A 27,961-nucleotide genomic window follows, 5' to 3' on the forward strand; every position below is an offset into this window, starting at 1 on the left:
CCCTCTCCAATTGCAAGGGAATAGAAAGTCTCCATCCAAAACCACTACCAACTAAATCATCTGTGGATAGAAAGTCTTGGATCATGAACTCTTGTTTGTATTATTGTCTATGAACATCATGGCCCTGCTTTTCCAGACCAAATCATGCTGGCCTGTGCTCATTTGAATCAGACTGCCAGGCCAGCTTGTGCCATCCTGAGCCAATCCCTGCAGTAACTTACACAGCTTATTACCTGCCTCAAGTCCTGAGAGATACTGTAGGATTTGAACATGGTAACTCTTCCAAGAGGAGGCAAAAATGGGCTATCATATCAGCAGCCTTTGATCATGAATGCTCCCAAAGAGAATAGTAAGCCAAGAAGGGGGGAAGATCATGTTGCTTGACCAAATGATTTAAGAAGCCCAAGAAAATTTAGATTTCATCTGTGCCCAAACCAGTTTGAATGCAATTTTGGATCCACTAACACCAACACAGAGTTTGGCCACCAAAAAGTAGTGGTACAGCTTTCAAATTCAGATAAAAAAAGTCCTCTCATTACTGGATAACATAGAAGAGTGTGCCTGGTAAATGCTTGTGATCCTTTCGAAAGATGAAAGAAGACATCTTAGCCTAGTACTGCTCCTTTGAAAAAAACAAATTAGAGTAGAACAAGTATAAGTTTCCACAAATAAAATGGAAAGTGTGTGATTTTGCTTAAAACTTAAAGGCATTCTTTCTCTCTCTCTCTCTCTATATATGGATATATATAACACTAGTGGAAAGGGAAAAAGACCAATTAAAAAATTTAAAATTCAAAAAAAATGAAAACAAAAGTGCTGACCTCTAAAAGCTCGATCACCTCCACTTCTAGCACACATCTTAATCCCTCTCAAGATTCCAACAATCAATCTACAGGACTACAACCAATACAAAACCCTATACCCACTCCCTCTTTCTAGGTATGAGTTTAGCATCAAGGTACTTGAGCATCAACTATTTCAAATATTTGGAAATGCACCAACTAAAATTTAGATTGTCTTTGAATGCTGACTAGAGATAAAAAAAAGATGTTTGGATATTACCTAAAGATAGAAAAAATTATTTTTTATAAAATCGGACAAGTTTACACTTCCAATCCCTATTGTCATGCATTATATAATATATTATTTAATATAAATATGATGACAATATATAATATAATATATACTGTTATATTAAATTATACTATGATTATACACATTATACTGCAATTATAATATGATGTATGATATTGTATGATCCTATTTTTATAATAATATTATAACATTCATAATATTGTATGATATTATATTATATTATATGATAATATATAATAAAATATAGATATTATATAATATTATTTAATAATTATTATATAATATTATAGGATGGCTAAATTCGTCATTTTATCTAATAATGGATGGGTAAGGTGGGGCATTTAGACCAAATTAAACCATACATAGTTCACGTGTAATCATGATAGTTTGAATGATAACGGGTATAACTTATCCCATGCAATAGCTCAAGGCCTTTGGCAGTTATCCTGGGGATAAATGGAGATAAACCCTATTTATCCTGGCGTCAGATGCAATCTTAGTTAGAAAGTGTCTTTTTTTTTTTTGAAGAAAAAAGATTTTTTTTTGATGATCTGTAACAATTCAACTAATTTACTGATATCAATAATTATTCTAAGATATATCAACTAATTACTATTAATAAAAAAATAGGCCAACAAAAAACAATTAAAGTTCTTTTATAGTTTGAAATATCCGAATAAATCGTTTTATTTCTTTATACTCTTCCATACTCTAACTCAATCATATTTTTACATGAATAACTATGAAATTACTCTGACATTATTATTTCTAGGTTAGAAACGCTGAATAAATTGGAATTACTCCAAGTATTATTTCGTTGGATAAGCTGAATAAGCACTCACTATGCCCCCTTAATCTCAATAGTTAATTGGGTTTTTATTTGGGAACCAAACACAGCCCAAGCCTTGATGAAGAAAAGGCCGGCCCATATGTTGCTGAAAGCAGCAGCACACAAAAATGGGGAAGATATTGTTGCTAGAAATATCGGCCTCTAAGGCTCCGTTGGGGTTTTGGACCATCCGCTCCTCCCCAACCCCATCATCCAAAACCCCACTTCCTCCTCTCCTTATCCTCTCTCTCTCTCTCTCTCTCGCCCACCATGACCGCAGCTCCGGCCTTCAAGCCCTTATCCATGGGGGATCGCTGCCTCCCCTCCCTCCGCACACTTTTCTCCTCCAAACCCTCGAACCCTTTCCTCCTCCCCCCACTTTCCAAGCCCCTCCGTCTCCTCCATGTCTCCTTCTCCTCGCCCGCTGCCTCCCTTCCCACATTCCTTTCCACCCGAAAGAAGCTTTCTTTGATCCCCCGCGTGGCCCAGACCTCCGACTGGGCCAGGCAGGAGGAGGAGAACGAGGTCGAGAGCGAAGATTTCGGCTTGGAAGGCGAGGAGGAGGGGGAGGGGCCGGAAGCTGGGCTCTCCGAGTTGGAGGGAGAGGAGGAGCTGACGGATGAGGGTGGAGTCGCCCTCGCCGAGGGAGAGCCCGAAGGGGACGAGGAGTACGTGGAGGAGGGTGGAGTCGTCGTCGCCGAGGGAGAGCCCGAAGGGGACGAGGAGTACGTGGAGGAGGGTGGAGTCGTCGTCGCCGAGGGAGATCCGGAAGGGGAGGATGAGTACGTGGAGGAGGAGGGAGGAGAGGAGCCGTATCCCGAGCCGCCTGAGGAGGCCAAGCTCTTCGTCGGGAATCTCCCTTACGACATCGACAGCGAGAAGCTCGCCCACCTTTTCGACCAGGCTGGTATCGTGGAAGTCGCCGAGGTAAATGCCTGACAAAAAAAATTAAAAGAGAAGATCGAAACTTGTACTAGGGCAGTTGTTTTATTTTCCTCGTCGTTTTCGTTGTTCTTATTGATGATTTTGCCTGTTATTGTACTCAAGATGTGATTTTTCGTGGATTTCTGAGGTTTGTTTTATTTTTTGCAATGAGATTGTCCTCGCCATTTTTTGATTGTTCCTATGATGATTTCCTCCCGTTCGTGTAGTCAAGATGAGTTTTTCAGGGATTATTTTGAGGCTAGTTTTATTTTTTGAAATGAGAGGTTCTCTGATTGTTACGAGGGTTATCAGGAACAGATGTTAATTTTACCTGGAAATGTTGCTAGTAAAGTATATCAGGATGTGTTTTCTTTATTTGAGTCTCCATATACATAAATCTTTTCTGGAAGAAGAATGGAGGAGGGGCTCAGGAGGGTTCTACTGCCTGTTCTGAAAATTATGTTTTTCTTTCTGTTTTTCCTGTTTAGTAGGAAAAAAATTGTATGGTTATGTCTTATGCAACTAAGGGTTCTTGATAATATTCTGTAATTTGTAACTGGATTTGCAGGTTATATATAATAGGGAGACAGATCAGAGTCGTGGGTTTGGGTTTGTCACTATGAGCTCTATTGAAGAAGCTGAGAAAGCTGTGGAGACTTTCCATCGTTATGTAAGTTTTTCTTTTCCATATTTTTTTGGCGACATGATTGGATGTGCACAATGTGCATTGTAGAATAGAATGTTGATGTGCTTTATGCTCTATTTCTTCATTAGAATATGGTTACAGGGAGTATTATGTTTGCATGATTTTGATCAGGTGCTGGATATGAGTGTTTCACATGATGAACTGCTAAGAGTGCCCTTATTTTTCTTTCAGGATTCATATTTTATTTATCTAGCTGCATTACATCATGTTGAAGATATTAGGTTTAGTTGTTCCCTTGATATTGGTAATTTTATTACAACAAGAAATGAGTTTTGGAAGATGGTGCCTTATGCCCTGCCATGCCTTGCACATGCTGCAACATTTTGTTGTATCTGTGTTCTTTTTGTCCAAGAAATGCAGAAAGTAGATCATGTTTGTATTGCTCGTTTTTTGTAAGCCTCTCAAGCTTAAGGATGCTTTCATGTGGCATAATTAGCCCCTACCATTGCTTAACCTACTACCTGATAATAATTTTAATCAGTGATCCCCTAATTGATGTTATAAGTGTTGACATGCTGACACTCAAAGATTGCTGTTTATTAAAAGTGAGACATCATCACCATCAGAAAATTTGCTTGTATCATTTATGTGGTTACTGAAACTGTTCCTTGCACATGCTTTCTATGTGCAACTTATGTCTGAAGTTCAACAACTTCTTGAGTTGGAGAATAATTTCTTTAGTTTCAAAGTCAACTGATTCTATAATTCATACAAAACCAGCCAACGTATCACTGCCTGGACCATTTAAATTTTAGATGCCAAGTTGTATAGATCAAGCGACAACTCTAGAAACATCTCCCATACTCAGAGGCTGTTTGGAGCTCTATAGTTGAAGTTGCATTGCAACTTAAATCACGTTGCAACTTAAGTTGTAGTAGTTGACTTACAAGAAAACTCACTGCCTAGGTTTGGAGGAGAGTTTGGAGAAAAAAGAGGTCTCTAACTTCCGTCGAATACGTTGTATGGGGATGGCAGGTCGGAATACTCGACTTACATGGAGATGAGGGTGTTCTAGATAAAGAGGTCAGCGTTGAAACCACTAGTGGCGAAAGCTTGCATGTAGACCTGAGCACCCATTGGGGGGGGAGTCGATGATGATGCAAGCAGAGGGGAGGGGGGTGTTGAAAGGGTTAAGAAGTTGTATATGTTGTAGAGGGCTGAGGGGTTGTAGTTGAGAGGGTTTTGAGAGGTTAGTTTTTGACATACACACACATATACTTGCAAATTTCTATATGCAATGTGTGTTTGTGAAAATGTAATATATTTATCATAATTAGTTCTAACAAGCAGCAGGACATGCATGTCATAGAAATTTGGGTATTGTTGAAGGGCATCACGCAGAAGATGAAGTGTTGCAATGGAAATCATATAATTGACAACTTTTACATGACGACTTTGAAGAGATTTGGTATTTGAAATGTAAATACAAGGTTTTTTTTTCTACAATGTAAAGAAAGTTTTTCTACTATACCATAACTTGCGTAAATGTCGGAATTTCTACCACTAGGCATACACATGTAGCACACTGGTGTAGCTAGTACAAGTGTATACCATGATTTGTTTCTTTTTTTCGGCATAACAGCTTGCATTGTGTAATAGAAGCATTGTGTAAAGAATTGGGCTTGATAAGTCTTTTTTACTAAACTTGTTATTGATGTCATAACTGACTTGGCTTCTTCTCAGCTGGAACTGGTGTCTCTACAGAGTTGCCTGACCCCTGGAGAAAACTGTAAATTAATAGAGTTAACATTAGATGAAGTGTGAAAAAGAAAATAATATAATCACCTTGTCTAGACACTTCTCTCGTTCCTTATTCTTCTGCTTTGTTCTACTTCTCTACTTAAATTGCTATTTAGGCATGATCTTCCCATTTAGAGAGAGAGAGAGAGACCAATCCCATCTCTTCTCATTTGCTAAAAGAGACCAATCCATCTTGGAGAAGAGGGAGAGGTTGCTTCTGTTTCTCTCCTATATCTATTTTTTGTGTGTTAAACTGATTAAATGATCTATAAAAGAACATTACTGATTGAATGAAGCTTAAGTTTAGTTAACTTGGTTTCCTAATATCTTTTTGTAGTGTGAGATATTAGGCTCCTTGAACAGTTGGTGCATGTGTATCAAGGAGGGATACTCTGATTATCATTTGGAGGTTAGAGAGAGAGGGTGGAATCTTGGGGGCTCATTATTTTGGATGGGTTGTGGGGAGGGTTGCATGGATGGGAGATTGAGAACAAGAAGTGTGCAAATCTTCTAGAACCTTGGTTGGCTGAAATTCCCACAATTAAATTTGTGGCAGATTTCTATTGGTCATGCAATTTGGGCCTGGATACAGCAAGTTGGTTGTTTGTAAATAGAAAGAGAAAATCTTATCAAGATTTTTGTTTGGTCTACCAAACTGAAGTCTTTTGTTGTATTAGTTTACCCTCTTTTTTATTCTTTGGATATAACTTAATTGGTTTAAGAAACAAATATAGATACAAGAGATAGGAGATAAACAAAAATAGCAACAGAATGTCCCCTTCTCCAAGATGAATTAATTTCTTTAATGAAACTGGGAGGCTCATACTAAATATTCATGATCTCTATGCTCATAATACCTAACAAAAATCTAATCAATGGAATATTTAAGTGGAGAAGGTAGGACAAAGTAGAATAGTAATGGAAAGGGGCAGAAAAAGGTGTCTAGACAAGGTATGAATATTTTATTTTCATTTGGCACTATATCTGATACCTAATTTTATAAACATGGATTTATCTAATAGTTAGGCAACTTTATAGACCCATGATTTTATTATTGTATTTGCAGTTGGTAGGCAAATCTCTTCAAATATCATTTTCATGGACCATAACACTTAAAATCTTTTGCATGCTGCCTTACGAATATCATTTTCCAAATTGCTAAAAAATGCATATACTACTTGCATATTAAATTAAATATTTAAAATATATTATACTTATATGCATTGCATATACTCATTTACTACATACATATATGTCATGGATTTAAATGTCTTCTGAAACTGACCAAATACGGGTACTATCAGAGCAGGTATGCCCCATTTTGGCCTTACCAAGGGCATACCAGCCATGCTAAAGGATACTGATCAATACCCTTTATCCATGTGGTGCATTGAGATATGATGTGTACCATATCAGCTACCATTGCTACGGTCCCATACCTGATAATTGAATTCTTGGCATATATGTGTATTTGCATCTATATGCATGCATGGATGTGTGCATTAGATTGATAGATGCATCCAAACATATGTGTGTGTAGAAAGAGAGAGAGGGGCAGGGGGTGAGAGGAATTGGTTTCGATTAGATCATTTAACTGAATCCTTGATTGATCAAATGAGGTATAGAGTCAGGACCACATTATTTCTTTATAAATCAAGATCAAACCGATTCCATGTGGTTGGTTCAATAGCCCAACTTGACCCCAAACCATGTGCAGCTTTTGCTCTTGATCTTACTCCTATTCTGTACGGCGCACCATCTCAATCGCTAGAGTTTGCGTTGTATTTCATATTTGCTACAGATGTTGTAGTAGTAGCAGAAGCTCTTAACTTGGTCCTTCAAGTTTTTTGGATTATGTTTCTTTTATGATTATGTTGCTCATTGTCTATTAAAAAAAACATGCATGAGTTCTTTGGATTATGTATTATACTTCGAAAACTAAGCAACTGACAATATGTTATTTGGCAAGTACAATAACTAAGACACACAAAGACATGCCTATGCATTGTCATGCAGGAAAACCGATACTACCTAACAGAATGATTTTGTTTCAGACCATAATTGTAGATATATCCATATTAGATTGTTCTATACTAGCAAAAAATAATATAGACTTTTCTATCATACGATTTTGGCCTTTTCAGGCCTGGAAACCAAAATTATTCCGCTAGATGTTCTATTTGGGATGAAAATGTTAAATATAGATTTATGCTCTCTAGCACAATTCATGAAATATTCATGATTTTCTCAGTTGTATATACATGCATTTCCAATCAATATTATTCTGTTGCTGCTGTTATCTGTTGCACCGTGTTTGCCTGTTTTTGTATGCATTAATATGTATGTAAATTAGTTATTTGATAAATTTTTTCTCTTTACGCTTTTCTTTTTATTTTGGAATCTTCAACTTAATTTGAACTTTAAAAATTTCCTGCCTACCTAAACAAGACCTGATACCGAATTTGTATCTACATATTATAATAATCACTCTCATTAGTGAACTGTCAAATATATTTTTTAACAAATAAGAGAAATGAGAGTGTATACTTAGCATATCAAATTATGGTTTTTCTTAAGGATTATATTTTGCTAATGATTTGTGGAAGCAGGAAATTATTTTTTTTTAACAATCGAGGGAAATGACTGTATAGTCTTCAGAGGATAAGTTTTTCTCAAGGCTTATTATCTTTCTAATGATTTATGGAAGCAGGAACTAAATGGCAGATCGCTGACTGTAAACAAGGCAGCTCCTAGAGGTACTCGTGTAGAGAGAGCTCCCCGAGAGTTTGAACCTTCTTTCAGGGTCTATGTTGGCAATCTGCCATGGCAAGTGGATGATGCCCGCTTGGAACAAGTGTTTAGTGAACACGGTAAAGTGATCGATGCAAGGGTGGTGTATGACAGAGAGACTGGTCGTTCACGTGGGATTTGGTTTCGTGACTATGTCATCCAAGAACGAATTAGATGATGCAATTGCTGCTCTTGATGGCCAGGTCAGTCCACCCTTACTGGCTTGCTTTAGATGGATGAAGTACCTCAGCAAACTCTGGCTAGAGATACTAGTACTCTGATATTCAAAAGCTTAAACTAACTCTTTAAATTCTTATACTCACCTAAACAGATGATTTCAAGCAAAGAATTAGGAAACCTGCTTTTCTTGTTATATGAACAAGATATCATATATGAAGGCTGTTTTTGCTATAGAAATTTTACTCTACGGAGGCTCAAATAATATATTCTTTTTCATATGTTACAAATCTTAGGTACGGTTTGCAGTATTTTAGTATATGCTTTATCAGCTAAAAATGTTGGTCAAAGGCTTTTCAGTTTTAGCAATTTTAGTATAATAAATGGCAACTAACCACCTGTTAGACGTATCTTCAACCAGGCAGATTTTATTTGCTAACATGCTACCATGCGCCCTGTTGGTGTTAAACAGAGTTTGGATGGTCGGGCACTAAGAGTGAATGTTGCTGAAGAAAGGCCGCGTCGTGGCTCATTTTGATGTTGAAGAAGCAAAGGAGCATTTACGGATTCTTGAAAGTCACAGTAAGTGCTTTTATTAAGGAAATTTAATTTGGTAGTTTATGCTGTAGGGGAATTTTTGTATGCTTTTTTGTTGATTAGGACTGTTTGGGTCTTCATTGCTTCGTTCATGTTGGTGGTGTTATAATGGCAACATCCCTGCCCCATGATGATTAATCTTGCTCGAACAAATTTCTTACTTGTAAACTATACAAAGGTGGAGACTCAAAATTGCCCAAAAGAGTGGATCCACTGTTTACTCAATGTTCTGTGATGCTAGTATGAACTTCTACTCTATATGCCTTTCCTCAGAAAAACTCTTCCTTATATATGCCAAACAAATGAATAAGCAGGTTGAGATCTTTGTGGTGCATGCAATTCATGCATCCTTATGTGCTACCTTATGAACAGCTCTGAACTAAACTAGTAAATCTTCCTTCTTTTTTCATTTTTTTTAAAGTGGGGGAGGGGGTCGATCAGATCGAGCAAAATGTAAGGTTTGTGTAATGATCCAGGACTTTGCCCAAAAGAAGCTAGTTGAAATATGTTACTTGGATTTCTTGGTCCATATCCAAGATCTCTCCACCAAGACTAATAGTTGTTAATCCAACCTGTCCAAAATTGATATAAACATTGTTTGTATAGAAAGCTGGAAATCCATGCAGTTGTGAGATAATCATGGATTCAGCATGGAAATAAGAGAAATTTGATAGGACTTATAGTGACAGGTAAAAATCTTTTGAAATGTGTGATGTGCAAAAATCAAAATTGCTTTTGCTTGGGTTGAATCACCATAATCAACTAATTTCAGCTGGTGTTTGTTGTTTGGCAAGTCAGCTGAATAATCTAGGCAAGACTAAAGCACCTGTGAAGGTGCAACGTGCAACTAAAACTTCATGTTGGAGGATCCGAAAATAGATTCAATCGAAGCACTTCGGTCGAAATTGATTTCGATTTGGTTTCCTTACAGTTCACGCATATAAGTTTAGAAATTTGTGGCCTTGATGCAGTTCCCTTTGGTTCGTGCCTTATACTTCTCCCCTAATTTCTTAGCCAAGGGAATGGATTAAACACCTCTACAATAAAGAATTGGAGGCAGCCAAAAGGACACTAGGGAATTTATGGGTTCACCTGTTGCTCTGCCAGGGGATGATGACTTCTCGTGGAAAAAAGTTTGTAAAGAACTCAAAATTCTCAGATTAACAATGCTGTCCCAAACTCTCCAGCAAGAACAGGTGAGGTTGCTGCCTTGAGAGAGTATGGTGATCTGACAAGAAGAATTTACCATGGCCAAATTCCAAACTCTTCTGCATGGTTTGTGGAGGACAATGTTTTGGTTCGGGCTATAAAAGTTTCTTCAGCTTCCATATTGTTTTAGAAATTCGTCGGCCTTACACATTTTTCACAGGAAACAATAGTATTGCTTGAATCATTGCAGCTAAAAAGGGGTGTAGCTGTGTTTGAGATTAAAATCAAAATCAACAGGCATTCATTATACTTAAAACAAGAGATCAAGCAAGTTGGAAATTAAAGGAAATAAATCCAGCACTCAGTTTGACCAAAAAAAAAAAAGCAGCAGCAGCGATAATTACGACTCAACGTTACCTTGCCATCGTCCAAAATATGGTCCATTACGGTTTGAGAATATTGTCCAAACACCTCTCTACAGTTCAGAGTCAATACCGAATGATTAAAGAGCTAAACAGATGTGGGAAAAAACACCAGCAAAAGGACACGATTAGGAATCGATCTTGAAATAGTTAAGAAAATTTTCTGTCCAAACTTTATAAATATATATGTGAAAATGAGCTAACAGTGTCAAATTTCAACAAGATATTCATCACATACAAACAAATACTTCCAAATCGTAAATTAAGCTCTAAACACTTCCACTTGTCCGAATCATAAATAATACAGATAGCTAGGGGCATATGCTTGCAGTGGTCAACGTTCATAATAACAACGCATTCACTTTTGCAATGAGCTTGCCTAAGTATGTGATAAAAGAATTTTTTTAATAGAAAAAAAGAATTTGCCGACAAATTTTGACCATATATGTGATGACATGCAATTTAATATACAACATCTAGTTATATTTATCATCAAAAGCAGAAACTTTTAGTCAATGTTGCGGTAAGTCTAAGATGAGCTTTGACCACCTTAACTGCTTTACAGACCTACACTAGGTAAAACTGTAAAAGGCCACGAAGTCTTCGTATGAGACAGGGCCAGTACGGTCACCGTAGGTATCAATATTAGTGATGTAGATGGCTGATTCTACTAAATGAAGACTGAAGTTGTCGAAAGGAACTTTGACCTGGGAGTTGCTGAAAACTCCTCGTCAGTCGGCTGGAGGTTGAATAGAACTCCAAGATCAAAGAGACTAAAGAGAAGACATGCCATGAATCAACTAAAATGTATAGATTGATCGGGACCAAAAACACGTAGCAGCCAAAAGAAGAGATCGGTTTTCTACAAGAGGGGTTTTGGAAAAGTTGATAATGTCGAGAAATCTGTTCCTCTCCTACATAGAATTTTTATAGATTGTGATGTAGTCAACCTAGTGGTCCTACACAAGCGAACTGGAGGACCAACGACAGTGAGCATTGAGATTGTCCCACGCATAAGTCCTAAAATTTGACCATTGGTATAGAAAGATCTCTTTGTAATGAAGAGGAAATATGAAAGGAAAAGGGGAAGAGACTCCCAGGACTGACTCCTCGGCTGTGCGCCGACTGCCGGCTATAATGAACTTGGATTTATGATCTCTGATCATAAAGTTCACTCCTTCTCTATTACTACCATCTGAGATACTCTTGTCGAAGTTTACCTTGAGAAAACTAAATGATGGGGGCTGCCAGAAAACAAGAGTCAATCTGGCCACCGTAAAAGCTAGATGGAAGTCTCAAATGTTCCCAGCCGTCTCAGACACTGACCTTGGGTGCTGCTCTTTACCCTCAAAGATCCGGCTATTTACATAAATGAGTCCTAACATTAAGCGACCAGAGGAATACCGGACTTTTCTAGACGTTCCCTCCTTTCCCCAACCCTTTCGGCCATTGGTCCGGACGATGGAGACTCAGGCTTCATGGTTGTATTGACAAATAAGATGCAAAGGATGAAGAAGCAGGTGCTGGAACCCAGTTTTATAAAAGAAGGCTGAGCGATTCAAGGCGTACGAGGAAAAAATACTCCTAATTGTGAATCGTTTTTGTTGGGGGGAAAAATAGACCACCCCACACGTACAATTAAAGCACCCAAATCTGACAATAAGCCTGAGCTCACCATACAGGCCGAGCTCATCATGCAGGCCGAGCTCAGAGAGCCGAGCCGAGCTCATCATGCAGGCCGAGCTCAGAAGCTGCCGAGCTCATCCAGGCCGAGCTCATCCAGGCGGCCGAGCTCAGAAGGCTAAGGCCCAGAAGGCCGAGCACAGAAGCTGCCAAGCTCATCCAGGCCGAGCTCATCTAGGCCGCCGAGCACAGAAGGCTGCCGAGCTCATCCAGGCCGAGCTCATCCAGGCCGCCGAGCACAGAAGGCTGCTGAGCTCATCCAGGCCGCCGAGCACAGAAGGCTGCCGAGCTCATCCAGAAGGCTGCCAAGCACAAAAGGCTAATCATAGAAGGCCGAGCACAGCAGGCCGAGACCAAAAGGCTGAGCTGACCTCAGAAGGCCGACCTCGTCGTCTATATGCTGCGGCCATCCCCTGCAGCAGCCTCACCACACCATGCTTTACTTGCCGGCCACGCCACGACATATTAATCAGGGACCATACCCTGCTACGACTGTCAACACCTCACCATTCCCAAGAATGTACTGCACTGCGCGCCACAAGCAAGCTCTGGCAACACGCCATCTCCTCCCATGATGGGAACGGGCCATCCACGGCAACTCATTACTTCACACGCCCACGTCCAATCGTGACGGTAACCCATTAATTCGCCCAGTCACATCACAGGTAACCCTGCCACTCTTCCTATAAAAGGAGAGCTTCTCCCTCTAAAAAGGGGGCAGGAGGCTTCTTCCTCCCAAGGGAGGCTTCGGACTTAGAAATACAGTCCCTCTCCTTCTCCACAATTAAGCCCCCCTCTGACTTAAGCATCGGAGGGCCGGCGCCGGAAACCCCGGCCACCGGCTTTTTGCAGGCCCCCCACGGAGGACGCTGCTCGCCGACGGATCGCCGCCCGCCAGTGTTCGCCGGAGCTCCTCCTCTTCGGTTTGCGGCCGCCCCCGGGTCCAATTTCCAGCAACAGTTGGCGCTAGAGGAAGGGCCCGAGTTGTGGCCATGAAACTAAGGAGCAGAGGAGTCTCTGATACCTCCCGGCATCATGCTCCAAGCCCCGGGCGCTCAGTCCAGAATCCACCACTAAGACCTCCGGCAGATCAAGCTCCACAAGTCCAACCCGAGCACTTCGACGCGCTAGTGCAGCAAGTCCAAGCGCTAGCCATTGCAGCCCAAAGCCTGCAACAAGTGGAGGCTCCTCCTGTGCCGCCTCCACGGGTTCATGTTAAGCAGAGGAAGAAACTTTCTCCCGAGCTATCTCGAATCAGGCATGGCTCCCGCTACAACGACGTACGTGGGGGCAACTAGTGAGAAGTAGTAGCCAAAGTCTCACATCAACGAATTGGAGGGAAAGAGAAATAAAAGCTGAGGTCTGGAGAAGGAGAGTTATGTACTCCCTCCTCATGGGTGTAAGTCCTTACGACGGCGCTCGTGACGTTGCTCTCCTTCAGAGCGTCGCCATCACCGAAGCCCCGGCCGTGCACAGACGGCTGCCGAGCTCATCCAGGCCGAGCTCATGCAGGCCGAGCCGAGCTCAGAAGGCCGAGCTCGTCATCCACATGCTGCAGCCACGACCTGCAGCAGTCTCATCCAGGCCGAGCTCATGCAGGCCGAGCCGAGCTCAGAAGGCCGAGCTCGTCATCCACATGCTGCAGCCACGACCTGCAGCAGTCTCATCCAGGCCGAGCTCATGCAGGCCGAGCCAAGCTCAGAAGGCCGAGCTCGTCATCCACATGCTGCAGCCACGACCTGCAGCAGTCTCATCCAGGCCGAGCTCATGCAGGCCGAGCTCAGAAGGCCGAGACCAGAAGGCTGCTGAGCTCATAAGCCCGAGCTCAGAAGCCTGAGTGCAGAACACCCCTCCCAGAAAATCGAGCCAAAGAAGGCCGGTGCTGAGCCAAGTCCTGAGGGACTTCGAAGCTCGAGAGCCATCAAAATATCTCCAAAAGATACAGGATGCCACTTTGGCTTCAAATAATTTCAATATTTCATCTATTTTCAGGTCGGAGAATCCAAAAAACGACCTACGGGTATCCTTATCTCCAACGTCGCCCTGCTCCGAATAAGGGCGCACGATCGCCAACGAAATCCATCTCCTGTATGTATCTCCAATGATGCCCCGACTAGGTTCGGGATGCCCCGAGTGTCGACAGTGCGTGCCCAGACCCCTCGACACTTCGGGAAGACGGGGTAGTACCTTCGCGGCCCTCCGTGGCGCTCAACACCAACAACGGGGTAGTACCTTCGCGGCCCCCCGTAGCGCCTCCTCGACTAAGGTCGAGATGCCCCGAGTGTCGACAGTGCGTGCCCAGACCCCTCGACACTTCGGGAAGACGGGGTAGTACCTTCGCGGCCCTCCGTGGCGCTCAACACCAACAATGGGGTAGTACCTTCGCGGCCCCCCGTAGCGCCTCCTCGACTAATGTCGAGATGCCCCGAGTGTCGACAGTGCGTGCCCAGACCCCTCGAGACTTTGGGAAGACGGGGTAGTACCTTCGCGGCCCTCCGTGGCGCTCAACACCAACAACGGGGTAGTACCTTCGCGGCCCCCCATAGCGCCTCATCGACTAAGGTCGAGATGCCCCGAGTGTCGACAGTGCGTGCCCAGATCCCTCGACACTTCGGGAAGACGGGGTAGTACCTTCGCGGCCCTCCGTGGCGCTCAACACCAACAACGGGATAGTACTTTCGCGGCCTCCCGTAGCGCCTCCTCGACTAAGGTCGAGATGCCCCGACGAGTCGACAGTGAGCCCGAGCTCCCTCGACCTCGGGATGACGGGGTAGTACCTCCGTGGCCCCCCGAAACGTTCGTGATTGACAACAAAGCACCCTCAAAATGTTCGTGGATAACAACAAAGCAACGCCCACACAGATCTCCAATGCTGGGAGAAGTGCGACGCGGAAGATCTGCCGCGTCGTCTCGACGTTCTCGAGAGCTGAGTCGACCACAAGCCAAAGAAGGCTGCTGAGTCGACCTGAAGCACTTGACTCCAACTGCATGAGAGGTACACCCTACTTGGCACGCACATCTCCATATATATTTGGCTATATCACAGGATGATCAACGACTGGACTACTTCCTTCGTCCGAGCCAAAAAGCAGCTCGAACTCGGAAGTCGGGGGGTAGTGTTGGGGGGAAAAATAGACCACCCCACACGTACAATTAAAGCACCCAAATCTGACAACAAACCTGAGCTCACCATACAGGCCGAGCTCATCATGCAGGCCAAGCTCAGAGAGCCGAGCCGAGCTCATCATGCAGGCCGAGCTCAGAAGCTGCCGAGCTCATCCAGGCCGAGCTCAGAAGGCTAAGGCCCAGAAGGCCGAGCACAGAAGCTGCCAAGCTCATCCAGGCCGAGCTCATCTAGGCCGCCGAGCACAGAAGGCTGCCGAGCTCATCCAGGCCGAGCTCATCCAGGCCGCCGAGCACAGAAGGCTGCCGAGCTCATCCAGAAGGCTGCCAAGCACAGAAGGCTAATCATAGAAGGCCGAGCACAGCAGGCCGAGACCAAAAGGCTGAGCTGACCTCAGAAGGCCGACCTCGTCGTCTATATGCTGCGGCCATCCCCTGCAGCAGCCTCACCGCACCATGCTTTACTTGCCGGCCACGCCACGACATATTAATCAGGGACCATACCCTGCTACGACTGTCAACACCTCACCATTCCCAAGAATGTACTGCACTGCGCGCCACAAGCAAGCTCTGGCAACACGCCATCTCCTCCCATGATGGGAACGGGCCATCCACGGCAACTCATTACTTCACACGCCCACGTCCAATCGTGACGGTAACCCATTAATTCGCCCAGTCACATCACAGGTAACCCTGCCACTCTCCCTATAAAAGGGGAGCTTCTCCCTCTAAAAAGGGGGCAGGAGGCTTCTTCCTCCCAAGGGAGGCTTCGGACTTGGAAATACAGTCCCTCTCCTTCTCCACAATTAAGCCCCCCTCTGACTTAAGCATCGGAGGGCCGGCGCCGGAAACCCCGGCCACCGGCTTTTTGCAGGCCCCCCACGGAGGACGCCGCTCGCCGATGGATCGCCGCCCGCCAGTGTTCGCCGGAGCTCCTCCTCTTCGGTTCGCGGCCGCCCCCGGGTCCAATTTCCAGCAACAGTTTTAGATCATGCTTATCGTGCATACCCAATCATATCCGCAGGAGATAGTTGAAGGGGACTTTGGTATGCGGCGAGAAACATCACTTTGTGAGGTGGAAAAGATAAAGCAGCATTGGCTATTTAATTTGAAGTCCAAATGGAAAGAGGTTTTGATAATTCAACTATTGCTATTGATGGAAATTGAACCAGTTATAATTTAGCTGCTTTAGTCCAACCAATTTAAAAGAGTTCAACTATGACGTCTATTGGGACATTTTTGAATCTAGAGTCCCTTTCCCTTTTCGGTTGACCGCATCTCATCTATAAAAAAATCAATCCAGGAGAGAAACGGATTTCTCGACATTATTAACTTTTCCAAAACCCCTATTGTAGAAAAGCGATCTCTTCTTTTGGCAGCTACATGTTTTTGGTCCCATCGACTAATATATTTTAGCTGAATCATGGCATGTCTTCTCCTAATCTCATCAATCTTGGAACACACACTTATAGGGGAGGCAGTGTTCTTACATTATTAAAAAAAGGGTTCATATCATGTTTTTGTTAAAGCTAGTTATAGCACATGCAAAAGTATGTGATTGCTAAAGAGATATGAGATGATGAAAGCATGGGCAAAACACTAATATGCCTTCTTCATAAAGCTGTTTAAAATTTATCCGTTATATTGCATTCTTAATCTAAGCATTTTTTTTATATTTTTTTTTATGACCAAAATCTAGTATAAATTTAGATTTTGAAGTACACGAAACTCTTATTATGCATAGAGTTTTAAAAATTTCAACTTGAAGAGAGTTTTTCCTCGGACACCCCAAAGTCTAAAGTTAGGCATGGTTTAAGTCAACATCGTTATTTAACCACGAGGGACAACAATGTTTGCGACAATAGCATATAACAAAAATGGAATCAAAGTGAAATTTCCGATATATTGATCACCAGGAAGAGCAGCCATGCAAAAGGGGATCCATTTTGGCCAGCACCGATGGATGGCAAAAGAGATGGTAAGGGACCTTAAAATACCTCTCCTCCTTGGAGGCTGAGAGAGGTAGGGAAATTGGGGATGAATGCCGGTGGATGCCTGTGATGGCTGGGGACAACCATGGGATGGGAAGATCAAAGTCCTTGAAACAAAAATAGATCACCAATTAGAATAGCAGGAAAAAATAAAACAAAAGAGAGGAGTAGATTTCCAGAGAGCTCAATGACAACGGGAGACAATGTCAGAGCTGGCTAAGGAGGCAATTGCTGCATAATTGAGTAGAGACATCCATTAGTCCAAGATCAAAGAAGATGCAAAACCAAGAACCAGCAGAGGCAAGATGGGGCACAGAAGAGACCAATCAAAGTTACCCAATTTTTTTCCCTTTGGCCAAACAAAAGTTATCCTTTTTTATTTCTTTTATTTTATTTTTTGATGGTGTGTGGCTGGTTGGTAACCTTCCCTTATCCACCACTCGACCAGGGATTAGATCACTGGAAGAAGCTCCTATTCAGATCAAACTCCATCTTCTAATGTATCTCAAACCATGAGTACACTGAGAGCATAAAATGCCTCCTTGACCAACCAAAGAACTATTTGTAATCTGAAACAGTGTCCAAGGTACTTAAATTGCTTGATCCCCTTGCCCGAATGCTTCGAATCCAATGCCTAATTTTGCACCAGGAAAATGAAAGTTGAGATGCATTGAATGTTGATGTTAGGCCTTTCAAATGCCTACTAGGTATTTAGCTGGAACTGATCATCGTCACCGGCCGCTGCATGTTCTGAACACCATCAACACCAGAAAATTTGACGAACAGTTCATATGTTGACAAACCAAAGAGCACCACGACAAGCAGAGAGATAAAACACATAATACAGCATGCTGCCAATTTGAAGCAGCCAAGATAAAACACATAATACAGCATGTTACCAATTTGAAGCAGCCAATTATAGCTTCAGAGCTTTCACAGAAGCCTGGAAGGCAATTAAAGCCAGGAGAATTAGTTCTTTTTTTTTTCTCTACTGAAAATCAAGGAAGGAAGGAAAATTACGGATACAAACCTTGCGTTACAAGATATCAGAGGCTTGCAAACCTTGCATTACAAGAGATCAGGGGCTTGCAAAGATTATGAATTTCTTAGGTCTATGAATGTCAATTGCATCTTAGATGAGGTCAACTAAGAAGCAAACCAGCTATCCACCTAGAGCAAGGAGATCTCATGGTACACAATGATTGCATGTACTCACACTACGATTTTAGGAAAGCCCTCAGATACCTTTTCTGCCTTACTAAACAAGAATATAGCAGCAAAGCACATCTTTATCATTGGATACGACAAGCAATATTTACAAGTACGTGCAATTTAACTTGGTCATCACAATGTACAGAGCAACCAGATAAGATTGACCGACTTGCATGTGATAATAAACCACAACCTGCAAACACTATAGTATATTGTACAATCTTATTAAGCTGTACAAGCATCTCTTTTCGTTGGATGATGGCCATAGTTGCTTTCAACCATACTCTAGGTGACCAGAGGCGTCATGGTCCCTGGTTTCAGTTTCACTATGTCTCGTAGACTTGACATGACATTCAAACAAAGATGATATCGTTGCTAGCATTGGCATATCATAAAATTCACAGAAGTAATTACCCTCAGTAATTATGTAGCTGGGCTGCTCGACTTGTGAGTGGAACATATCGTACAGATGTTTCGCTTCTAACATTGATAGAACCATCCAGCTTCTTATCAACTACCTTCAGATCCTGGAAAAGGGTGCCAACAGGGATCACCATCCTGCCACCAGGCTTCAACTGCTCAACAAGTGGTTGAGGTATCTCAGGTGCTGCAGCACCAACATGGATGGCATCATATGGTGCCAGTTCTGGCCAACCCAACCTTCCATCTGCAGCCAGTGGGTAAGTCAAAATAAAACAAAGATAATATTAAATAAAGAAGCAGATCTAAATAGTGCATAGCAGCAAAAAATTCCGAGCTGGAGAGAAGATTCCAAATATACATCAACTTCTTATAATCTGTTGTAGGACTAGAAAATCCGCCAGTTCATTATCAAACTTCATCAATTCAACATAGTCTGGATTCCACCAAGTTTTTTAATAGCATTAAGCTAACTTGCTATTCTTCAAATGTCAAAGTTGATTGTAGCTCTATTTGTCAACCTTGCCCATACAAGAATACCATCTCTTAAGGTAGTACATAGTGATGCAAACACAAAACTGGTAAAGTGGATTGTGTGAAAGAAAACCTATAAGGTGCAGATATTATCCAGTAAGAGACCAACTGCGAAAAAGAGGATCAGAGTGAAAATATAAACCAACTTTGATACCATAAAAATAACTTTAACATACAAACCTCGCCCCATCTGTTGTCTTTATACAGGTCTTTTTTTTGTGACCATTCCTTGATAAAAAAGGACCACACCTTCTGCTGTCACAAGCATTTCAACATCTTTCCTAGCAAGTTCACTTAAATTTGGGCTTAAATGTCTTTTACTGCATCATTCAGCAGCGATGCATATTAGCCATTTAAAGAAGAAAAATATAAAAAACTGCAACAAACCTGGGAGCTCATGCAACAGTAAGACCAAAGCTAAAATTTCAGGAAAGGGTTGAACCGAAATTCAATATAAATAGGATCACATTGCGTAACAGACACAAGAAGATCATGAATTCTAGAAGCAAAACCCATGTTATTTGGTTATTTCGCTTGTGATTTAGTGTATCCACACCAAAAACCACATCAAGAGCTAGTAGGATTATCTAGTTTAGGTTCGGAGTTTGCTTGCACTTTTTTCTGGAAGGGTTTTATTACTAAATTAACTTTCAGATCAGATAAGAACTGTTGGTTGTAGATTGCAATGATAAACAGCCAGAAAAAAAGAAGAATTATCGCCATAGAAGATGGGACAAAATAAAGAATATGGAGTGATTTATCTAAAGGGGGAGGAGGAAAAGAGCAGCAAAGGCACATAAAGAGGAAAAGAAACATCCAGATCTTTAATTTCTTTATCAGAAAAAACCATTAACCATAACAGATTTGCCGCTCTTCATAGACCACTACTTATAGGCACCTATTTACCTAAAAATCCTAAAGCAATTTATTTAGAATCTACAAGGATTCCCACCTCACTGACCCAGAACCTAGGATTCTAAGTTTCTAACTAATATATAACTTCACTCCTAAAAGAAATCCTAATCAAACAGAAACTCGGCCATATTAAAGACTACTCCCATCCATAAATGCATGTATTCAGACTCTTTTGACTTAAATTAAACAATCTGAAGCCTTTCAGGGCGATCCAAAATTCACCTTAAAAATAAATCCTATATATGATTAAAAATTAAAACTATTTCCTACATGTCAAACTGTTATCTTCCTGCATTTCCTTCAGTTTTTTGAATAGTTCGTAATTATATGACAAGGAAACCTCATAAATAGCATGCCAGAAACAAGGTAACCCCCTCAATTGTAGTCTGATTTAGAAGAACATACCAGTAACATGTACAGAAAGAGAACCTTCTTTCAACAATGATGCTGCTGCACTTTTCTTGATATTCTCAATGGAAGAAGTAACCAGCTCAGGAATGTGTTCAACACCTACGGCACGACCTTCAGGTCCGACCATCATTGCAAAGCATGCTGTTAGGTACCCAGTCCCTGCAAAATAACACAAAATGGAAAAATAATTATTGAAGTCATAAAACCCAATGAAACAGGGGACAATCTTTAATTATTCTACTATTATAACTCCAATCATTACTTTTAAAATTTTATGAATAACGAGCTCAAACAAAATTATTAGCCAATATATATGTAATATAAGCATAAGGAATGCCTGGCAGATTTACTTATGGACAAACATTTTCCCCTGATATAATGCTTTGCTTTTTAGAGTAAATAACGGTCAAATGAACCAGCAAAATGTACTAATGACCAATGCAAGAACCAAATCATGAACACAGATAACACATTCAGAAGCACATGAGCGCACATATGCACATGCATGCCCGCACATTTGCATACAATTCATACATGTAGGCACGAGAGCATGCATACATACATACATGTTTATGTACATGCATATAAGAACATATGTATGTACTATGTGCAAACGGATGCTTATGTACATACCATAGCCATAGTCAACAAATCTTATCCAATCTGTAGTAGTTGAGTCCAGCTTTATGAGTCTTTCATCATTTGTTGCTGTCCAAGGTATACCCTAGCCATGTCATGCTGCTTCTTCACTAAATCTATGTTGGACATAGGGCTATCAAATAAATGAGCTGTTCGTGAGCAGCTCATGTTTGGCTCAGAAATTAGGTCACCACTGGCTTGCTTGTTTTAACAAATGAGTTGAATATGAACTACAATTTTGAGCTCTAAATTTAAATGAGATGAATAAAAGTCAGACCGAGCTCACTTGTATTGAGTTTGATATATCTCAAAATATTAAAAATAATAAATAATTATAATTTAATAAAAAATATTGTTTTATATTTATTAGTGTCTTTCTATAAATTATTTGAAGAAGGAATTAACTCAGCCGTTAGATCTTAATCCAATGGCTCCACTATTTAGACAAAAAATAGAGATCTAACAGTAGAAGCATTAGATTAAGATCTAGCAGCCCCTATCAATGGAAGGAAATTATAGAACCCCAAAAGAAAATGCCTTTGGCCCTTTCTGTTCCATCTCTTTCTCGACTGCTCCAGACCATTCACCCCAATCAGTTTTACTGTCCTCTCTCCAAACTCCAAATCAACACAACCACCTCCACCTCAGACTTCCCCACAAGATCGCCTCCCTCCTAGTCTCATGATGGCTATTCCTCTCACTCTCCAGTCCCGACTCTATGGTGAAGGCTCTGGCCTTCTCCTATCTCCAAAACCCAAGTCATGAGGGTGGCGATCCCCTTGGCGGGGCATCAATCTAATGAAGGACCAACTCCTCTTTCATCACAACTTCAATGCCTAAGGTGGTAAGGTTGTTCGTAGAGGAAGAGCTGTAGATGTCGAAAGAGATGGGAGGAGGTTTTATTTTTTTTACCTTTTGTTGGAAGATGATGGTGTAGTCAGATTCCATATGAAGCCCGACCTGCGACGCTTGAGATGGCTTGACATCACAATGAAGCAAGCTCAAGCTTAATATTTCCAGCTGGACTTGAGCCTGAGCTGCGCTCGAGTTGCTCATCTAGAATTCCAAGCCAAGACTGAGATGGCCTCAACTTGCTCATGTTTAGCTCGTTTACACCCTACTCGGATTGAGGTGCCCTCCCTAGCCCTGAACACCTTTGCACTTTTTTGCAACCAAGCTTCACTGCTTGGACACTCTCAGGGACACCCTAACATGCCAAATTAGATAATAGCTCATACTTTGGACTTAATTTTTCTTTTCAATTGAAAAAAAATCTAGAAGTCAACCTCCACTTTTCATGCATAAAAACAACACTGGAAATGTTGCACATCAGTGGAAAGTGAAATCAGAAGTCTGAAATGTCCTCAGGGATTGTTATTGCAGATTTTCATACATGCAAGTTTCCAGCTGATGTCAACCTTGTTTCCCTTTTTCCCATGGCAGGGCACAAGCATTGGCAACATATATATTTCTTTCTGCAAGTTAACATCTCAAGTGCCTCCAAAACTACTCCCAAAAGTTGTTTTTCTTTCATGACATCAGAAAGCAGGTTTAAATCTTCTCCGTGGAGGATATCCTCATCACTCAACTCTAATATCCACTAATGGATGAGCATAATCCATAAATAGAATCGAATTGAATCTTACTGGAACAAACTAACATAATGCCAAAACAAGATAAATCATAAGTCTTAAAGCCAATGGACCACGATGTAAAACATTTTTATTGCAAAAATCATAAGGTCAATATAAGTTAAATTATACATATCCTAAAGTAGAATGAGCACGATATAAAAAAAATCAGTTCTAAAGCACATTTGACGTAGTCTTAAGATTCAAAGTTCAAGTATTTTTTCCATTGCAGATGGTTTTGGCCAAATAGAACAAAATAGTAAAATCGGATTAAGAGTTTATTTTAAAAATAAAATATTCAAAAAAAAAGTTACAGGGAAAGTAAGTAATAAAGATGCTACAAGGCAAACAAATTTCACCAAATGAACTAAAGGAAAAAGGAAATATTACACAGCCTACAGTGGAGGATCTGCTATTGAGAATGGTAAAAAAAGGCAGATAATGAAAAGTGATCAGTATTCAAGGTAAATTCTGCATCTCAGACAAATCAAAAGTGGATCCCTCTTGGCAATAGTCAAAATCATCACTGAAAAATAAGCTCATTTTGGTCTATGTTTCAATCAGAAATGTTCAAAAACAAGCTTGATAAATTGCTTTGCTCTGCTCTAGTTGAGTTTCTAAACAATAAAGCCAATTCTCAAGGCAGATATTAGTATATAGCACACATTTCGAGTACAAAGTTTCAAACAAACAAGTGTAGCTACCACTCCTGTTTGTTAATTTTCATACAAACTATATGCTAAATGGGTGATTTCCAAAAAAGTTATATGCTGTGTATATTCATTATAATGACTTTTTAACACTTCTATAGAGAAAAAAACACTTTTCATAGCTTAAAAGGAACAAGTTAACAAAAATATATCGTTTTAGTTAAACTATTCATTTCTAGTCCTGACAGAAGAAATATGATAGTTGATTAAAAGCACCCCATTAATATGACTGCTAAGCAAAATAGCTGCGTCAGCAACTGTCAGAAGCTACAATTATAATATGCCTTTACGCTGCCACTCATGCTACACTGACCCATTCCAGTGCAAAAAAAAAAAAATTGGGTCAGGTTGGATGAAACTTTACTCATGCAAGGTTCATGCTAGGAGACAACAGTCGATTTTCAACCAAATAATAATATATTTTCCTCCCATGAATGGCCACCCTTTAAAAAGTATGGAAGAAGAAAATTTAAGTAGCCTCAACGCATTGCCGAATAAAATGATGCAAGCATAAAACATGAAGTTTGGGATTCTCCCCAATTATCCATCTACAAAAAATAAGGTTAATAAAGCTTTTACAGAATATAAGACAGACAAGAATACTGGTGTGGAACCATTTCAGTTAATGTAAAATATGTAGCAGCAGATGCAACAATAATGTAATTAATATACATAGGGAATTGACTTCTCCATTTCAACTGAATATCAAATCTCACTATGAAGTAACGTTGGCTCAGCATGTATACATATGACAGTTTAGCAATGTAAATGAAGCCTGCAGTCTGCAGATTTTGAGAAAGCTTGGATAGCAAATATAATATCTAAAAACATCATCACGCAGAGTAAATAGAATGTAAGAAATTGCAAAGATAAAAAAAAAGCCATGTTTGTTTCTATGCCCTATGACAACATTAAACCGACAATGCAGGTATCATACAGCATAATAACATATCATGTCTGAGTAGAGCACCTGAACCAACATCCAAAGCATGCATTCCTGGCTGCAGATGTTCTTTTAACAGTTCTAGACAAGTTGCGTGCATATGAGGTGCTGATATAGTTGCATTATAACCTATTTGCATAGGGCTATCAACATAGGGTGGGTTTCCAGCAGGTACAAATAAACCCCTATCAATTGCCTCCATTACTTCTGCCACTTTCTTTGATTTGATTATTCCATATTGCTGCAAATACTCCACCATTGCTTTATTTTTATCGCTTGGTCCACTAGTCCAAAAATGCTATATTAAAAAAGGAGAAGAGCATTAAGGCAGATGATCCTCCAAAAATATCAATGCATACCTGCTCTCTTATCATTAGCAAGAGACTATTGACAAAAAAAAAAAGAGCAAAAGAGAACAATCTCATGATTTACAAATTAATAATTAAACTATGCAAAACAAGAGCATAAAAAAACCAAAATGGACAGAGCTTAGGCAGCATCAAATAGGTATGGTGTGCACTAGCACTCATATAAGAACTTTCTCACCAATAACAATATCTCTTTACAACTAAAAAAATTTATAAATATGAGAAGGATAATCAACAGATCAACATAACTTCTTAAGTTAAATAAGTTAACAGTTTGATTTAAAGTATCATTGAACCAAAGTACTCTTATTTTAAAATGGATATCATGTCCATTTGCTAGTTCTTTCAAACATAAAAAGTAGCTTGCTAAAGTTGGATATCCATCGTAATATAAAACTGTTGAGCTGTATAGCATGTGGCACAGGGTGAGATGTGAAGAGAAGAAAAAAGATGTCCCTTGGTGGGAGAAAGAAGAAAAAGTCCACTACAAAAGAAAATACTATGTTAAAGGCAACCAATAAGTCCTCGTAATTTCGTCATTTTACTTATACCCCTATTTTCGTACAGCAAAAGAACTCTAAAGTAATGATTTAACACCAAAAAAGGACTCCTAGATTACATATAATTACTCTGGGACTTATAGGGAACACAATTAGAGGCAAAAATGGATTTCTATGTTCCTAAACTTCACAATGTCAAAATTTACCATTTTTTAAGAATAGATGTGACTCTAGAATCCTTGTTTGGACCACAAATTAACAATCATGGCACTTATAGGATGGCGTAAGAATTACTTTTAAGAATAATACATCCGAATAGATGCTTCAGGAGGCAATATTTGTGGAGTCAAGAGTTTGTTATTGAAGAGTAAGGTGTAGATGTTGTGGAATGTATTATTCTCTAATTTTTATTCGATACCTCTATTAGTCTATAACCTCAAAACAATATCATAACCTCACCAGTTCATGACAAATAGATGTTGCACATTGACCTGCAAGCTCTATGACCTAATCCACTTAACCTCTAAATTGCTGGTCCTGCAATTCAAGAAGGTGATTTTGTATATATGTTGCAAATTGACCTGCAAGCTCCATGACCTAATCCACTTAACCTCTAAATTGCTGGTCTTGTAATTCAAGAAGGTGATTTTTCAGGCTGCATGAAGAGATAGTGTTTTCTCTTCCAACATCATAATCACTAATACCATGCCAATCATATTTAACCAAAGAAGCACTTGATATTTTTTGTTCCTTTCAATTCTTTAAAAATATCCTCTTGTTTCTTTACATTTTCTTTTCTTTGATTTTTCCCTTGTGAGAGACTGAGGACAATATATTACAAATTACAAAATGTTTACGTCTGTAGGGTGTAAGTGAAACAAAACTTTGACTCGAAAGGATTATAATCATTCATAGAAGTAGTTTATCAGGATTGGTAGCTCATAGATGCCAGCTATTCTGTAAAATTATTCTTCTCCTTTGAGATATGCTTTACCATAAGAAGGCCTTAGAAATTTTAAGTGCTGACAAAACTTTTACAAGTTTATCTTGTAATCTTGTAATTCATTGTGCATTTGTTGTTGCAAATCATCTTGACTAGCTCCAATCAATCCCAGAGGATCCTAACCTTCACAACAATAGACACCAAGGTTTGTCGTACCAATCAATACCAATGCGTACCGACTAAATCGGTACACAGTATGGAGGGCCGGTGGCCACACCGACACTCGATACACCGAATCGGCCCCACTATTGGGTGTATCGATATTATAATAGGATAGTATCGGTATGGCGTCCAGTACCGACATAGTGAACTTTGGTAGATACCCCTACTTGATCCTAGGTTTCAACTCCTTTAAACAAAAGAGCCCCACTATGCAATATTCCTACCATCATGAGTTCGTGATTTATATTAGATCATTTGGCATTAGGAAGCAAATTAGGCAGCGTGCAATTTCACAATCATTTAGATTTTGAAAAACATGAAATTGAATGGAGATTGCAGGATATTCCAAGCTCAAAGTTCTTAATCTAAAACTCATCCCAACTCATCTTCAGTTATGAGAGTTTTTGAAAATTATGAACACAGACAATATCATTCGCATTGCCGAGATCTTTCACAAGAAAAAATTCTGAGCTAAGCAGTCCAGATGCTAGTTCGGCAATTAAGTTGGCTATAATATACCACCAAAAACACGCTGACCATGAAATGAAATAATCAATACATTAAAGTTACAAGATTTGAAAATTCGATTACTGATTCCTTATCTTTGCAATCATGCTATGTATGTTAACCTCACTCTAAAATTTAATAAGTTATTGTACGTGCTCGCTAGGAAATTTTATGTGAGCCTACTTAGGCCCGTTTTAATTCATCATCTGGTACTCTTTTCTTTTTCCCTCTTAAATGCGAGAACCCCTCATATCGCTTGCAAGAAATCAAGTTTAAGAACAAACAAGATTTTCGCAAACAAACTCATAAATTTCAGATATGCTATAGGTGTGTGTTCCTGCGTCTCAAAATTCTACCGTGAAAACACGATAGATCCAGAGAAATCAAGGAGAAAAAAAGCACTCAAGAAACAGGAGAAAAAGAAACCCTAACAAGAAATAGAAATCGGGGACGAAAAAGTCCACTTACGCCGAAGAATCGATTAAAGAGCAAGCGAAGTACCTCCATTCGAAAAAATTGATGGATCCCGGAGAAGGACCAGAGATGTTCCGAAGAAGAAGAGAGGGAGTGGGGCGAGAAAGGATGGGAGATCGCGGATAAGAGGAAGAGTGGAGAGCAGCACCGGATTCCTCAGCAGAGCACAGGCACAGCAGCAGCGTCCGGCGTACGCGACGGCGTGCGTTTCTTTTCTCTTCTTTTTTCTTTTTGCTAAAGTCGGCGTGCGTTTCTTTATACCTCCATCGCTGCCGCCACTTCGCCTTTTTCTTGGATGCCTTCCCA

General features: G+C 40.4%; 2 protein-coding genes across 3 annotated transcripts; one reads left to right on the forward strand and one right to left on the reverse strand.

Moving 5' to 3' along the window:
• The first annotated feature begins 2,097 nt into the window (after positions 1-2,097).
• On the forward strand, positions 2,098-9,181 carry LOC103712353 (28 kDa ribonucleoprotein, chloroplastic-like). Its single transcript, XM_039116056.1, is given in 5 exon segments — positions 2,098-2,851; positions 3,417-3,518; positions 8,005-8,217; positions 8,219-8,287; positions 8,734-9,181. Coding segments are annotated over 5 exon segments (1,107 nt in total). The 5' UTR covers positions 2,098-2,194; the 3' UTR covers positions 8,800-9,181.
• Positions 9,182-18,497: 9,316 nt separating this feature from the next.
• Positions 18,498-27,961, reverse strand: LOC103712368 (protein-L-isoaspartate O-methyltransferase-like). 2 transcript variants are annotated; one of them, XM_017844434.3, is made up of 4 exons: positions 27,650-27,947; positions 24,669-24,939; positions 20,713-20,877; positions 18,498-19,105 (listed from the first exon to the last, which is right to left on the reverse strand). In XM_017844434.3, the coding sequence occupies exons 1-4, from the start codon at positions 27,686-27,688 to the stop codon at positions 18,855-18,857; spliced, it is 726 nt and encodes a 241-aa protein (XP_017699923.2). In that variant the 5' UTR covers positions 27,689-27,947; the 3' UTR covers positions 18,498-18,854. The 2 variants fall into 2 exon arrangements, with proteins under 2 accessions (XP_017699923.2, XP_008797095.2); XM_008798873.4 differs by having other exon boundaries at positions 18,664-19,105; positions 27,683-27,961.

Source organism: Phoenix dactylifera, unplaced genomic scaffold (assembly GCF_009389715.1).
Source record: "Phoenix dactylifera cultivar Barhee BC4 unplaced genomic scaffold, palm_55x_up_171113_PBpolish2nd_filt_p 000046F, whole genome shotgun sequence".
Classification (NCBI taxonomy): Eukaryota; Viridiplantae; Streptophyta; class Magnoliopsida; order Arecales; family Arecaceae; genus Phoenix; species Phoenix dactylifera.

Bases quoted from the DNA above. Each gene is read 5' to 3' on its own strand.
- LOC103712368 (XM_017844434.3), bottom strand. From the start codon at position 27,688: ATGGAGGTACTTCGCTTGCTCTTTAATCGATTCTTCGGC. The intron at 24,940-27,649 runs GTAAGTGGACTT...TTTTTAATATAG, and splicing joins TCTTTAATCGATTCTTCGGC to CATTTTTGGACTAGTGGACC. The intron at 19,106-20,712 runs GTATGTTCTTCT...CACTGGCTGCAG, and splicing joins TCTTTCTGTACATGTTACTG to ATGGAAGGTTGGGTTGGCCA.